The 16,206-nt window shown below is 37.2% G+C and overlaps 1 protein-coding gene across 2 annotated transcripts in view; it reads left to right on the top strand.

The window, feature by feature from the left end:
• LOC129720113 (serine/threonine-protein kinase meng-po) overlaps positions 1 to 13,012 on the top strand; it is a 68,872-nt gene extending 55,860 nt beyond the window's left edge. The window contains exons 1-6 of one of the 2 annotated variants that reach the window (XM_055671536.1): positions 172 to 192; positions 379 to 773; positions 835 to 934; positions 11,051 to 11,233; positions 11,300 to 11,407; positions 11,467 to 13,012. In XM_055671536.1, the coding sequence (XP_055527511.1) occupies positions 431 to 773; positions 835 to 934; positions 11,051 to 11,233; positions 11,300 to 11,407; positions 11,467 to 12,574 (1,842 nt within the window). In that variant the 5' untranslated portion in view covers positions 172 to 192; positions 379 to 430 and the 3' untranslated portion in view covers positions 12,575 to 13,012. Of the gene's footprint in view, positions 1 to 171; positions 193 to 378; positions 774 to 834; positions 935 to 11,050; positions 11,234 to 11,299; positions 11,408 to 11,466 lie in introns of those variants that run through there. The other variant, XM_055671535.1, reaches the window with a different exon arrangement.
• The last annotated feature ends 3,194 nt before the right edge of the window (positions 13,013 to 16,206 follow it).

The following is a 16,206-nucleotide window of genomic DNA, read 5'->3' as shown; positions in this document are numbered from 1 at the left end:
CACTTGATTAAAAAGTAATGAAAGCATACAACTTTCATGCAGGAGAGCACCTCACCTGTGCGTGTGCATAGGTTCGCATTCTTCACTCTAGTTCAGTTGATTTTAGTACTATCAGTGGATGGATATGGAAGCTTTCTATTTACGACAAAAGTGCGAAAATTCTTTTTCGAAGCAGAATGAAAGTGTGCTTAGGTAAGTCGTAATAGCAAAGAACATATTTATTATGAAAACAAGCTCTTCTAACGATGTGGCAATTTGTCTTTCACCGTTTAAATAACAATGGCGTGCCCGAGTTGCGATTGAGAATCTAAAAATAATAATCGCAACACAATAATTACTCACCACATTTCTCGTCTGATTTCATTTCTTTGCTCTCAGATTGGTGGCACCGGCGAGTTCATTCAAAATCTACTGAACTACAAATGAAACAATGGCAGGACACGGTTCGACGGCATCCGGGCGGAAAACCAGCGGCAACATTCACAAGATTCGGGAGTTCGAGCTGGACAAGGTCACCCTCTCCGACGAGTTCGACATCCTGCAGATCGTCGGCGAGGGATGGTTCGGCAAGATCCTGCTTGTCGAGCATCGGGCCACCGACACGGAGATGGTGCTGAAGCTGCTGCCGAAACCGTTCGTATCGCTGACGGACTTCTACAAGGAGTTTCACTTCAGCCTGCATCTGGGCTATCACAAAAATATCGTAACCACGTACGATGTGGCCTTCGAAACGGCCGGCTTCTACGTGTTTACGCAGGAATATGCGCCACTGGGTGAGTGTTTGTCTTTCACACAACAATTTGGTGAATGGTAACAATTGTTTACGTTTTGTAGGTGATTTAACATCCAATGTGTCGGACAGCGGAATCGGAGAGTTACACACGAAACGAGTCGCTCGGCAGCTGGCTTCTGCTATCGACTACATGCATCAGAAGTGAGTGGTTTAGGTGATGAGAGATGATTGAATATGTATCTTTTATGCATTTTATTTCTTGCATCTCGCTTCATCACCATCATCATTTGTTAAATAATCTATCCTGATTACCAATAACGTGAATACATACCACCTGCGAATGAACTCCTCTTATCAGTCATATTGTTCGAGATGCTGTTTTCGGTCTTTTAATAATTTTTTGTCTTCTCTTTTCGAGGCCAGATTGTTTTGCTGATAACGCTTCTACCTTCAGATATTCTGTTAGCAAAGACACGACATTCATTTGATCACTATTTTTCACAGGAAATAGATTTTTGGGTTCAACAAATGTACTTTTACTAATAGTTGCATTCGAAAATGTGCCATCATTCATTACACTAGTCAATGAAAGCAGAAATAATGCCCTAGTACTGGGAAAAAGAATATTTAGAGGTTTTCAACCGCTCATTGAACTTTGATGCCACTAGCCCACTTCGAAGTGCGTACTAAGGAGACTTAAATTAGGTTTTCCTGTTACCAAACATAGAGGAGACAACCCTGGCGAGCAACTGCGGTGTTTTGACGCACTTTCAAGCTTGCTAGGGACACCAAAATTTACAACAGTTGTAAAGATACAATCTTTCTTATTTGCCCAGTTGGAGCTCTAAGGCCTTTGCCATGCTGAACGCCAACGCGAGCGATCTAACGAGACCCTTGCCGTTGGTTAATCAACAGCCGTAAGTAGAGCTGTTCATTAACCTACGACAAGACTCACGCCCGATCGCTCGCGTTGGCAGAGCCTAAGGCAAACTCAATGTTGACAAGTGCATATCGTCGCATGAAAAAAACACTGGAAAATTGAACTCAATAATATATTTTCTCTAGTTTATCCACGACCTGCTTCTACTTCAAATACCAAACCGTCAGTGATGCCGCTGGTGTTGATTTAAGCAAGTGCGCACACCCATTAGCAAAGACAAAAACCGGTGGACGAAAATCAGTTAGTAGACAATAAGCTCATATGGTGGCGCAAGAGTGCAATGTTTCGAATAAGGTCGAAAATTTTTCAGGATTTTTCTTTGAATAGGCTCAAATATTTGTCTGTGTCAGAAGTTTACAAAAGCCAAATAACTTCAAGTTTTTGAGCTATTTACAGCTTTCCAGACTCTTTTTTCAGTTATTTTTGTCTTATTCATTTATTTCGAGTTTTTCAGAACTGATTTTGAAGTTTTGAACGTTTTAGAACTGTAAAGCTTTTCAAATTTTTTGAACCTTTTTGAGCTCTTTAAAAATTTTTGAGTTTTTCAGAGCCCTTTTGGGAGCATGCACAAATGACGCACCTTTTTTGGGTTTGTTGATACCCCCCTCCTTCTCCAAACGTAGTATTACGTCACAAAGTTGCAGACCCCCTCTAGATAATGACGTAGCATTATAATAACCCCCCCCCCCCTCCCCTTTATGACCATTTTTTTCTGCAAATTTGATTATCAAGAACATACATTGTACTAATAATGAACAAGAAAAGACAACAAAATATTACAAATGACCCTAAACAGAAAAAAAACAATAATTAAAAAGAATAATTAGGAAAAAATCCAAATTTTTTCTTAGTTTCATAATTGCTAAGTAGCTTGACCCACCCCCTCATCACATTTCGTCACAAAACTGTACACCCCTTCCTCTTCCATCGAATGCTACGTCTTTATGAATGTTCCCTTATGCTTTTTGCGCTCTCTGAATGTTTTTCTGGTCCGGAACAGGTTCCAGAACAATTCCAAATAGAAAATTCTGGATGGAAATATTCTTCTTCAAGCTCCAATTTGAACCCATAAGCTTTTTTGAATTTTTAGAGCCATTTGGGGATTGTAAGAGTTTTTAAGCTAATTAGAACTTTTTTATATCTTTTCAGTATTTGAAATCATCTGAATGTTTTTGTGCATCATATTTATTGAAACCTTTTAGATCTTATTGCAGCTTTCTAGATCTTTTGAGACACTTTAGAGTTTTTTCGACCTGTATCAAACTATGAAAAGTTTTGGGATTTTCCTCAAAAGCCCTTTATTTTCAGAGCCTTTCTCAACAAAATTTTGAGCCGTTCAGAGCTTTTTCGAGTTTTTAAGTTCCGTAGAACTTAAGAGTTATATACTGTTTTAAAACTTTGGAATTTATTTTACGTTCTTTGAATATTTCTGAACTCTCTGAAAATTTCTAACATTTGAGATATTTTGATCTCGGAATGAATTAGACCTCTTAAGACCTTTCGGAGCCCTTGAGCGTTCTTGATTTTTTTCAAATCTCGTAGACTAAGCTGTTTACGCCTTCTAGGATTTTTTAAATTATCCTGAAATTTTTTCAGCCTGATAACTGTTTTTGAGCTTTGGAGCTTTTTCGAACTTTCTTGAGACTTTAATTTTGAGCTCTCGTGCTTCAACGATTGTGCTCATTAAAGCATTTTAGTCCTTTCGAGAACTTACAAGGGGCTATCCACATTCCATGTGAACAGATTTTTGACGATTGTGATATACCTCCTCTTAAACTCCGTGGACATCCATCAAATAAATTTTAAAACATCATTAAATGATTCCTTTTTTTTTTGTCCTATAGCTTAAAATTTATGTTATAAAGTAGGCAATGTATGCGATTTTTTTGAGGATGCGAATAATGAACACGAGCTGAGGATGTGATTGGAACTTAGAAAAAATTTCCCTCGTCCAGACGGGGGAGTCTAAATCACATCCTCAGCCCGTGTTTATTATTTGCATCCTGGATAAAATCATACACCATTTTGACTCAATTTCGAGCACTTCAAAATAAAAATCACATTATTATAGCTTGAGTAATCAAAAGTATGATTACTATATGCCGTTTCGTTCCTCGGAATGTTTTAGTGATGTATAGCTCTTTACTGTAGAACCACTTCCAGGGAACCAGCAGACGTTGAAAAAGTGACAGTCAGAGTTGAGACGGTTTGCCTAAATATCTCTTAGTGATTACATAGAAGTGTTCGGAATTTGAATCAAAGCCGAGTTTTAAGTTCTTGTTGATTTCATAAACTATACATTTTTGAATCTGTATAATTAGCATCTAATTGCAACAAGCGTGGACCGTGGACAATTCAAAACCCTTATCCCCCTTCCTCCCTCCCGTTTCCCTAAGGCTTTTCATGCAGATAATGAATTGCCTTTGATAACTTCTGAGTCTCTTCGAGTCCTCTGGTTTTTTAAACCTTTCTTCCAATTGAGAGCTTTTCAGTTTTTTTAAGGTTAAAGGTTAAATTTTGGAGCTTTTTCAAACATTCAGGAGTTTTTGAGCATTTTCCAGGCTTGAAGCCTATATGAGTTTTTCAAAAGCTTCTAGAGCTTCATGTTCTGTTTTATTTTTTGAGCTTCTGTGTTTTCTACTGTTCTTGACTCAGAGCTTTTTTGAGCTTTTTAGTTCTTTTTGGAGCTTTCATATTTTTAAAACATGCTATAACTTGTAAGTTATTGAACTTAAGAGCTGTTTCGAGTTTTTATAACTCTTTGGAGTTTTTAGGGCATTTGGATTTTTTTTTATCTCTTCGGGGTTTTATATGTTTTCGGGTTTTTTTTTGCACTTCAGAGCTTTTTTGAGCTTTTTAACCCTATAGAACTTTGATGAGCCTATTATTTTCTTAAATTTTTTGACTTTTACGAAATTTAGATCTTTGAATCTTTTGATTTGCCTTAGAATTTATATGAAATTTGAATATTGTTTAACTTTTTAAAGGGTTTGTGCTATGAGGAGCTTTTTGAAGTTTTTTATTAAATTTTTAGAAATTATCTATGGAATGGAATTTTACACGCTTTATAGCCTTATTATCAGAGCTTTCAAATTTTTCGAGGTTTTTATATCTCTTAAAAATTTTTGAGCTATTTTGAATTGTAGAGCTTTCTTTTGATTTTGGAAGTTCCGAATGATTTTAGCTTTCTATAACCCTCGACCACTTTTCTGCATTTTAGATCTTTTGGGAACTTGGAGGAGCTTCTGAGCCTTCAGGCTTTTCTAGCTTTTTTGCTAACTTGAGAGTTTCTGTGCGTTTTTTTTAGGCCCAGATTTTTTACCTCTAGAGGTTTTGTAAAACATTCAATTTTTCAATCTTTTGCGAGTTTTTTTGATCTTCCGATCGGCTCTAAGTTTTTTTCAAGCTTGCCAGATTATCTGAGCTCCTCAAAAAAAAAAATATTAAAGGCGTCACCCATAAATTATGCAGGGACTTCTTTACAAATTTTTTATTTCCCACTACCCCATAAGATTTTGCAATTTTACGTGAGATTTTCTTGTTAGGGAACAAATTATTGTCTTAGATGAAACATTTTTCTTAAACATAGCGATTTCGTAGAGGATAAAAACAAAAGAAGTCAATTCAGTTGATATCATGTTAAAGTAAATAAAATTTAAATTTAAGTAGAAATGAAGCAAAGTAGATTATCATTCAGCGACGGCGAATTAACTGCTTTCCCAAACCTAAACTGTTAAGATCGCAGCGAAAATTATTTTTTTGATTTCTGAATTTTTTTTATTTTTAAAATCTTTCGTAAGGGTCTCTTGAATCCCCTCTCCCCCTTTATAAGCGTTCGTAAGAAATTAAAATCCCCCCCCCCCTCTCCCTATAAATCCTATACGTAATTTGTGGATGACCCCAAAGTTTTTTAATTTTTGTTAGCTCTTTACCCTAGTAACAATATCGGTTTTATCGAAGTTTTATAGACAAAACAGCGCTATACAACTTTCATAAAACCAGTTTTGTTACTTGGGTAGTCTTCTTGATATATTTTGTGGTTACTAGCGCACTTTTTGAGCTCTTTAGATTTTCAGCATTTTTTATTTAAAGCTTTTTACAACTTTTTAATACCTATTTGAGCTCTAAATTTTTGAAACTTTGATAGCTCTTTGAAACTTTCAGGTTTTGAGCATTATGAGCCTTGCAGAGCTCTGGAGTTTCTCCGAGTTTTATAATTTTATCAGCTTTTCATATCTTTCAAAAACATCTTAGAGCTCTTTTCAACTTTTCGGAGTTCTTTACAACGCTATTTGGCAGTTTCAAACTTCTATGAGCTTCTTTCCTTTTTTATTTGAGTTTTTTTAAGCTTGTTAGCTTTGATGAGCTTTTCAAGCGCTTCTATTTGAACCTTGATTTTTTAAAGTGAAACTTTTTGGAACTTTTGAGGAGGGACTGGCAACATGGCCAATAAAACAAACGTACATTGAATCGGTCCGTAAATTTCTAATAAAATTCACGTGTATTTTCGCACTAGAGGTCATGAAAGGTTGTAAATTTTCCAGTATATCGGGTGTCGCGTGTGTAAGATACAAATTAGTTAGAGTGGAGTGAAAATTAGAAGATCAAAAATGGAAGTGATTATGCAGTGTAAATTGGCACAGAAGATATAGTTCGCCATTCGTGTACGTTTTGATTTTTACCAAGTGAACGGTAGTGTTAGTGAAAAGAGAGTGGAAACCGTAAAGAAGAATGAGGTTCAACACGTCCTCTCCACTGACATCGATTGGGTTTGTGTGTGTGTGTGTGTTTTTTTTTATCTTCCGCTGAGCTTTGCGCGCAGCGAAGTGCAAAGCTTTCTTGCATTTGTGGTTTCTGCTGCTGGCTTGCAAAATGCAACTGGAGAGACAGGAAACAGAAGCTAAGTATTGGTTTTGGTGATATTTCACGTCGTGTTTGAAACGGGATCAGAGTGAAATTGTGACTACCTATGTTAACGCACACAGCTTTTCTTCCGTTCGATTTGAACGGCATGTGAGCGAGAGAGAATTTGTTTTTTTTTCTGCCTTTTGTGCTGCTTACGACCGCAGAGGCACCTTCGAAGATGCCGATTTTCTGATTCTTTCTCTCTCGGTCACTTGCTGTGTGTGTTGGGTAGCGCGTTCATGTGTTCATGATTTTTTTTTACGTTGCATCAACTTGCAAGTTGCAGTAGGCTGTCATCTGAATGTGTGTTCAGCAAATAGACCATCGCACGGTGACGTCGCGCACTTGCGTTTGACAGCTATTGGTGGCTTTGTTTGCCTTCGGGCGATGCAGTTTGGTTCTAAATTATAGCAGATCATTTCAGTTGTGACCAGTGATGCCACATATATAGATTTGTCTGCTTTTATACAGATTTCTTGCGTATTTTTCATACAGATATCTGCATGCAGATTGCAGATTTTCTGGAAATAATACAGATTTTTTTGGTTTTCATGGGGTAGTAAATTGAACTTCTTGATGTGGTTGAAAAGCGGAGATTGGCTCGGATGCGGTTCAGCGTGTCGTAGGTTTTACTATATTCATATGCTACTATAAATCTTTGAACACGCTAACTTTCACAAGATCGAATTGATAGTTTTACAATAGAGTTTGATCATCTATCATTCACACGCGACAAATTTCTAAGTGCTTCGTCTGTCATGAAGAGTTCTGATCGGTTACGGTCATTTAACCATATTTAACCCTATTATTTTTTTGATTTTCCTAGCTTTTGGACAAATGTTGATACACTTGAATTTTTTTTTATTCAATAATGTTTAAATCTTGTTGGATGCAATTTTTTTTTTTGAATTTTAAGGGCTTTGGATGCATGTAAATTTGCCAGTTTTTGAATTCATTAGGATACTTAGCTCATTCCAAATTATATTACAAGAGAAAAACGCGTTGTAGATCTTATATCCTCTAAAATTGCGGTCGGCTTACAGTTTCCGAATAAAGTTTAACGTCTTACGAAATAAAGCTACCCATTGATTCGTGAATGGGTAAATTAAGGTGTTCATGAGCAGAAACGCGTAGAGTCGTACGATACGTAAGGTAACCGAAATTACTTAACCTCCACGATTCGCTTGTATCCCGTCACTGCAAATATGATGAAGTTTCAAACATGCTGGCACCTGGCGCGCTTTCGTGAGTTCATATATCGAAGATCGCACCACTAACCTCGGGAAAGTGCGTGCACGTGGGGCTCAAAATTGGAAGGGTCGGTCAGATCCTCTATTAGTACAAAGCTCGTTATTCCCGTCGTACTCCCAAAATCAATGAAACAAAACGTCTTAGATACATAGAAGATAGGTTCGCGAAAAATATCTTAGTGGACGAGGGCCCATAAATACCGCCAAGAGTTTTATCGTATGTAGAGAAGAATCGCGACAAACAACTAACACAAAATTCCTATACCCGTGGTGCTTGTGGAGTGTGCAGGAGTATATCCGGCCTCTAGTAACAACAAGTATCGAACTAACACCCCTTTCCTTCCTTCCTTTGATCTACGTTCTGGACCGGCAGCGTCGGTACTGATCAGCATGCAGGGGTTATTGGAGATGCACATCGAAAAGCTAAATCCCAAGCAGGAATCACTAAATTCGATTTACAACTCCAATCGATCCTGATCAGTAACGAAGTGGCAACCTGTGGTGATCAATCAAGCTCAAGCTCAAGCTCAAGAAACTTTTTGGAACTTTTGAGCTGTTTTAGGAAGGAACTGTTTTAATCATTGTTTTTTGGAAGTTTTTCAGCTTCCTTTGGCTTAGTTTAAAACGGCTGAAATGTTAACAATCTAAAGAGTTTCAAGCTTCACTTTGTTCACTTTGACAGCTTCACAGCATGTCACTTTGTGATAGTTTTTTGAAAGTCCAATTCTGTTCGCGCTCGTGTTGTGTTGTTGTTCTGGTTTTCTGACTGTATTTTTTGGTTTTGACCGTGAGTTGGTTCGATTGTTTTTATTTATAAGTGTTTATTATGGATCTAAATCAGAAGATCTGGCTTATTGTATTGTGGGAGCAGCATCCAGTCTTGTGGGACCCGATGAATCCAGACCGAATGCGTAAGGGAGCGATTGTTTTATTACTGCGAACTAAACTACACAGTTTGTTTTACTCGTGTGAACGTTGAAAGATTCTATTTCGTAGCACCTACTTCATAGCTATCTATTACATAGCTTCTAAAACGTTATAGCTCCAACTTTTTTAAAATTGTTTCCCAAATGTCATAGAACTATGACATAGAAATCTATCACGACTATGTTATAGATTACTATGCCATAATTTTCGTGCTCGGTGCGGCAGCACCTTTAAGCTATCAAGTAACTTCTTGCACTAAAATATCAACGATAAATGAACTTTCTTGTCGATTTTAAAGGTTTAGCACGTTTGTTATTTTGCTCTTGTTACAATCAAGTACTATTTTTACATATTTAAACACGTTTTTACATGAAAGCAAGGATAATTCAGAAATCGGCTATGATTCAAATTCCGAGCACTTCAACGTAAACGCTAAGGTATAGATAAGCAAACCGTTTGAATACTGACTGTCACTTTTTCCAACGCTTGCTGATTATCCAGAAGTGGCCCTAAAGTAAAGAGGAACGAAATGGTATATAATAATCATTCTTTGTATTACACAAGCTAAAATAATTCGATTTTTGTTGTAAAGTGTTCGAAGTTTGAATCAAAACGGTAGTTTTAGAACCTTTATAAAAGACTTTCAGATATTTTGTGGAACATTGAAGTTTTTTTTAGCCGTTTCAAACTTTTTGAAGTTTTAGCTTTACGACCTTCTAGAACTTTTCATATTTTATAAAGTACCGGAGCTTTTTTGATCTCTATCATTCTAGAGTCTTTCAGAGCTTTTAAGCCTTTTTGGCTCTTCATCTCAAATTTTTAAGAGCTTTTTAGAGCTTCGATTTTTTTTTGAAATTGTGTTTTAGAAATTTTTAGCTATAAACATCATTTTTGAACTTTTTTAGTTATTTAGAGAATTTTAGATTTTGTTATAGCTTTCAAGCTATTTTGGGCCTCCAAGCATGTTAAACTTTTTAAAATTTCTAAATTTTTTGAGCTTTTCTCGAGTAATTCTAGCATTCCGCTTTTTGCTTTTGAAATATTCATTACTTTTATTGAATTTGACCACTTTTACGCTTCTCGGAGTTCTTTTCTGCTTTTTTAAAACTTTTCAGACTTGAAAGCTTTCAAATTTTTAGCGCTATTTACAGCTTTTCTGATTTTTTAGGCTGTGTTGAACTTAAGAACTACTTTTTGCTTTTTTAAACCTTCAAACTTTTTGAAGCTTTGGACCTTTTTAAAGTTTTTTTGAGGGGTCTGTTGAATTTTTAGGAACTTAAAAGTTTGTAAAGATTTTTTCAACATTTAAGCACCTTTGGTTTTTTCCAGCATTTGAGAGCTTGTAGGAGTTTTGTTGCCCTGTTTATAGCTTCTTTGCCCACCTGAGCTCTTCTGGGGTCTGGAGTTTTTTCCCAGGAGTGTTTTTCAAAGCTTTTGAGCCTCAGAGCTCCTTCGAACTTTTGAAAACCTTCTCGAGCTTTTGAACATTTTTCAGGCTTCAAGCCTCTATGAGCTTCTTCGATCATATGATACGTTATTAAAACTTCTTAGACCTAGAATTACTTTTTGAAAAAGGGTTTCAAAATCAAACAAAAAAATTAATGTCAAAGTAAACGGCAACGTTTTTTTAAAGTGGCAGTAAATAAATCCGAACGTTTCTTAAAAACAGTAAAGGCAAAAGTTAATCTGAAAATAAAACTGAAAACGCTAAGAGGCCGAATAAGTAAGAAAATATTCTTCAATCAAATCGCTTAAAAATTAAGACATGAAAATGTTTTAAATTAAGCTTACTATGTATTTGAAAAACATATTAAAAACATGAAAATTTCAGATGACAATATTCAAGGGCAAAGCCATTATGTCTGAATTTTAAGATCGATTTCGAATCATTTCTTTGGATCAGCAAATAATCCATATTAAACTCAGAATTAATCAAAACTCTTGAAAATCTAAAAGAAGAAAAAACAATCCTAAATTTAATATGAATGCGTAGTAAATTGCTTTTCAAGGCATCAAACGGTTTCTCAATTAAAGTAAAATTTCAATTTCAAGTCTATATCACATCCTCAGCCCGTGTTCATTATTAGCATCCTCGCCAAAATCACATACATTGCCTACTTCATAACCTAAAATTCAAAACGGTTTCCAAGAGCTTACAATTCAGAAAAGTGACGATTTCACATTTTGCATTGCATTACTGAAAATGTTTCTAAAGGCTAGCACAAATAAGAGAAAAGAAATGGAATATGACAGAGATTATTATAAAGTAACTAACGTTTTTTTTTTGCATTCCAGAGAACTCATCCATCGCGACGTCAAACTAGACAACGTGCTTGTGTTCCGGTCCGACTTTGCCCGCATCAAGCTGTGCGATTTCGGTGAATCCCGCCGCATTGGCGAGGAAGTGCTTCGGCGGAACGAGTGGCTACCGTACAGCCCGCCGGAGGTGCTGACGGTAAAAACTGACGATAAGTACAAGTGAGTACTGAGTGAGTGCATGGTTTTCATTCCCGAAATCGATTAAATTGTTCATTCTCATCGCAGGACTGATACTGCACACGATGTGTGGCAATTTGGTATTGTATGCTTTGTATGCTTGACCGGATGTCTGCCCTGGCAGAAGGCTTCTGCAGATGATCCTCGTTTTTACAGGTTTGATTGCAAAGCTCCAGCTGTCTTCTAGATTTAATAAACAAAAAATCAATTTTCAGATACCAACAATGGCACAATGCAACACTGACATTTCCAATGAAACGATGCCCGAAACTATTCAAACTGCTATCAGCGAGGGCTTGCAAGATTTTCAAGAAATTTCTCGATCCCCGGCCGGAACGACGGTTGAAGACGCTGAGCGATGTGCAGAAATATCTGGACGACAGATGGCTCGCGAAGAGTGCCGAAAAAGAAATGGCCGACAACGAACCGGATGAACTGTGTCCTTCCATGTATTCCTTCCACAGCAGCGTAGAGGAGAAGAACCGCCTGCTGTCTACGCTGGCTCAGTGTGGTATCGAAACCACCGTCGATCGTATCGAAAAGAAGAACAGGATTCGCGACTGGATCCAATCGTCGGTAATCGTGGAGGAGGAAGAGGAGGATGACTCGGGATCAGCTACTCCAACTTCCACTGCTTCAAGAACTGCAATTCCAGGCCACGTTTCATCGGTAGCAGCCATGGAGCGAGCCGAGAAGAAAATCAACACCACCGTCAAGGATGCTTCCCAGAAACACATTGATCCCAGGACCGGGGACATACAGCTGAGTCCGAGTGAGATGGGATCGGCTCCAGTGAATCAGATGGAAAAGTTGAAAAATGATCGTAACAATAACCAAAAGGCAACTAACAAAGCTCAAGCATCCAACGGAAGCAATTTTAACTCGACACGATTTTATGACACGACAGTACCGATCAATCCACTGACTTCGAGCAGTGGTGTCCCCATGGCACAAAGCTTGATGAAGGCATTTAATTCGATAGCGGCAGTTACGGTTCCAGAAGTTAACGGTCGTAACAATGGCCCATCATCAAGAACCCCGCAGGAAGCCACCGTTCGAGACAGTGGCTACGGTGGCTCCGTTGATAGCAGTTGGAAGGGTACCGGAGTGACAATGCGGTCACCTGTGCTACCGAAGCGGTCCGCCATGATCAAATCGGACAACACCATCCACCGAGAAGACGATGAACCGGAAGAGGTTGATCGAGAATTTTCCAACGATTTCGAAGACCTCGAGCTGGAACGAGACTCTAAGAACATGTCCAATGGAAAACATACGACCAAAGATAGTCCGTACGATAAGTTCTTTTTTCGAAGGAAGTAATCCTCCACATAAAAACCTGTTTAGTATATAATAGATGGAGTCGACAGTCGGCTCTAGTTTACTCGCGCGCACCGTTTGACAGCACCTCGTTTTATTTATGTACTTGTATTGTCTATTAAGTCTCTATATGCAAACCATAACCAAAGAAGACATTTGGATAGTGTTCTCGATTTTGAATGCAGCAAAACGCACCAATGTTCGTTGTATGTCGACTGGCTTTTCTTCACTCCATTCTTCGGCACTTTTTGGTCGCACACGCAAATGATTGACTGTTACTGTTAAACAACTGTGTTTAGAAACGGATAGAAGCGCTATTATTAGCGAGAGTTTAGTGGCGGTTTGGAAATCGGAAAATCATACCATCCAAAATGGATGGTGTGAGAAATTAAATTTGTAAACTATAAATGAAATTTGGGATCAATAAATCGATAGAAATAATTTACTATCTATTTGTTTAAAATGAACAAGACAAGAAATGCAGTGCTTCTAGGAAACTGATAACAAAAATGCAACCAAGCACTGTTAACAGAATCGACAATAATGAAGCGTTTGTCATTCACGACTGTCATCTCATCGTGTAAAGATAAGGCTCGAAATCACCTTACAATTTATTATCTAACACCAAATTAACATATGTACGTACGTCTTCGAGAACGAGTTGACAAGAATGCATAAGGAATTCCAAACAGGCGACCATTCATCAATCAACAATTCGGTTCGTTATCGGACATGCAATGCTAAATCTTTGACACCGCATTTCATACAGATTTCAATAGAAATAAATAGTCGAACTTATTTTTCATTCGTACTTCCATAAATCGAGTCGAATAATCTCGTGCCATCATGGCGGTTAAATTTCGACAGCTGATACAAGCTATTTTCGCTTAATCTTATTTAAACCAACGAGATTAAACAATTCCGGCATTCAGCTGGCACTTTATTGTCAACAGCACCGAAATCCTAATCGATTGAGTCGATAACGTGTAACTGTACAAGTTGCAAATCACTCACGAGAAGTTTGACGTGAGTACCGTGTCGCTAATCTTCCACCCTCGTGCGAACTGATATGCATTCGGCGAACTGATTTAACAATAGGGGGATTCATGTCGAGCTCGTAAACAAATACTCAGCCGTAAAAATACTCACCTCCATTGACGAGTAATGGAAGATACACAGTTTACGGCTCGGTATTCGTATACGAGCTCGATGTGAAGACCCCTAATGTGTATGAATTGTTACCAAAATGGGTACCAGCATGACTGCATTAATGACACCCGTGTGTCGTTTTCAGTCTGTTATTACCGCAAACAATCGTCATAAACAAGGATTAGGTTATTTTAGATATACATATATATTCACTTGATAGCAGCCTTCGTTAGGCAGAGCGGTGACATTCGAGATGTGTATATGCACTCAAGACGGCGGCCAAAGTCGTTTATCATAATCGTAATTAACACGTTGCCAAACATCGTAAATCTGTCGGGTGGAGGTGTAATAAAGATTGGACCCATGGTAGACAGACAAACCCAAAATGTCGAATGACGCTGCTTTGGTATCTGATGACAATGGCTAAATTGTTGGAAACCTTCAACTATTTTTTTGACGTAGGACTACGTCTAACCGCACTATATCGAGATACATTCCGCGAAAACTAAAACCAAGATGTAACGTCGGAATGAAAGATTTCAAACGGTTATACTGATATAACCACATGATGGATCACAATAATCAATATATCGTTGGATTGATAAAATGATGGACAATTTTGCGATTCTTCAATTTTCATTATCACTTCATTGTTAAACAGTGAAAATTGAATAAAAGTTTCAAGGTCGAATTTTCACCAACAATGCACCAATCATATGCGAGCACGCCTGGCACAGACTTCAAGAATAGACACCAACTGCCTGCTGGGATATTCTGTATCGCAGTGGCCAAAAAAAATTTGACAGAATCTCCCTGTCCCAATAGGTCGACTAATGTTAGCTTCCATGAGCCTAGACTGTTTTGATGTCTTGAAGGTGAAGCTTTTTCGGAAAGTTCGTAACCACCTCCACTATCAGACAGTTTTACGTTCTGTTGTTAATAAATATGTTAATGTTAATAAAACTGATGTCTTGAAGGAGAATATGATGGCACAGGCAACAGTACTGCACCGAGCAATGTATGAACAGAGCGTGGGTTACTCGTCGTCTATCAGTGCAGAAGAACTCGATATTCATTTTTGTGCAGACATTGCCGCTGTTGACGCACAGTAGGGCGTGGAACACAATCGAATTGCCGTTTGAATTGTCTTCTTCTTCTTATTGTTTCGTATAGAAGCGAACATCAGAAGTCAATATGATTTTTCGGGTGCCGTAAAATACGCTGCACCGCCGGGAACAACAAAATGCGTTGTTTATTTTTGAACTCTACGCTCTGCTTTTTTAGGTTTATTCAAATAACTGAATATAGAGTATTTAAAAGACAATAGAAAGCCAAAATGCTCCGTACAGATCTTTGAATAGGTAGTTAAACGAGGTGTTCTGATGATTATATTTTACTAGCTAAATGAATATAGTCCAATATGACAATACTAGTTGCATCCCGCGGGGGCGGTTTAGAGGAAAACCAAATTCATTTCATCTTGATATTAGATTTCCGACATTAGTATTTGTATTTTTCAATTGATTTTTTTTTAAATTAGCATTTGCAAGAAAATATTACTTTCCATAACCTTACTTGTAATTGAACAACGCTATGCAAACATTAATTGCTGAGGCTAATGTTGTGCATCACTCTAGCTCAGTTTATTTAAGACATAATGACTTTCAAATATGGTATCTTCGTTTTTCTTTGGTATCTTGAAACTGATAAAATCTTTTCTGATTGATTCTGTATACTAATAAAATGTTTAAATTGAGCTGAATTGAATGTTAACATGTTCATAAAATTCTATGTCAATTTCAAATTTTCTGTGAATGTACATTTTCTACTGAAACTGTAATTCGTTATCGATATTTTTTTCACGAGCTTGTAACTGCAGGAAAAAAACTTATGTGATATCTTTACGCTTGGTGATCGGTAAGTGAGCCAACTACAACGAGACAAATAGATATAGAAGGAAGTTTATTTTCTACTAAATCGTACTCAAATAAATATTTCGTAGAAGGTTACCTTTACGCGTATTAAAGAAAATTCGCTGTATTAAAATGAAAGGTATTCATCAATGTTCTAGAAACCAAATTTAGGGGGAAATTTGGGTCTAGAGCTCTATAGCAATATTTTAGAGAAAACTTTCTCCTATAAAGTTGTTACATATGATGATGCGCTTATTGAAAAAGTATCAAAAATCAGAATGATCAAAATTTTCGATGCTATCAGTATCTAACTTTTTCATGTTTGTAGATAGAAAACCTTGTTCTACAATTTTAAATCTCCAATAATTTTAAGTAACTTTGTAAAAAAAAGTTTTTTTCTTAAACATTGCTATAGAGCTCTAAACCCAAATTGCCCCCTAAATTTGGTTTCTGAATTCTGTGAATGTTAAAGAGAATATTTTCCTTATAGGATAGAGTGCTGCAAAGAAATAGTCAAAATACAGACCCCGTTCGATTTTGGCAACACGCCAAAATTTTTCCTGTTGCCAAAAT

Source organism: Wyeomyia smithii, chromosome 2 (genome assembly GCF_029784165.1).
Source record: "Wyeomyia smithii strain HCP4-BCI-WySm-NY-G18 chromosome 2, ASM2978416v1, whole genome shotgun sequence".
Taxonomy (NCBI): Eukaryota; Metazoa; Arthropoda; class Insecta; order Diptera; family Culicidae; genus Wyeomyia; species Wyeomyia smithii.
This window is presented reverse-complemented; position numbering and strand designations above follow the sequence as displayed.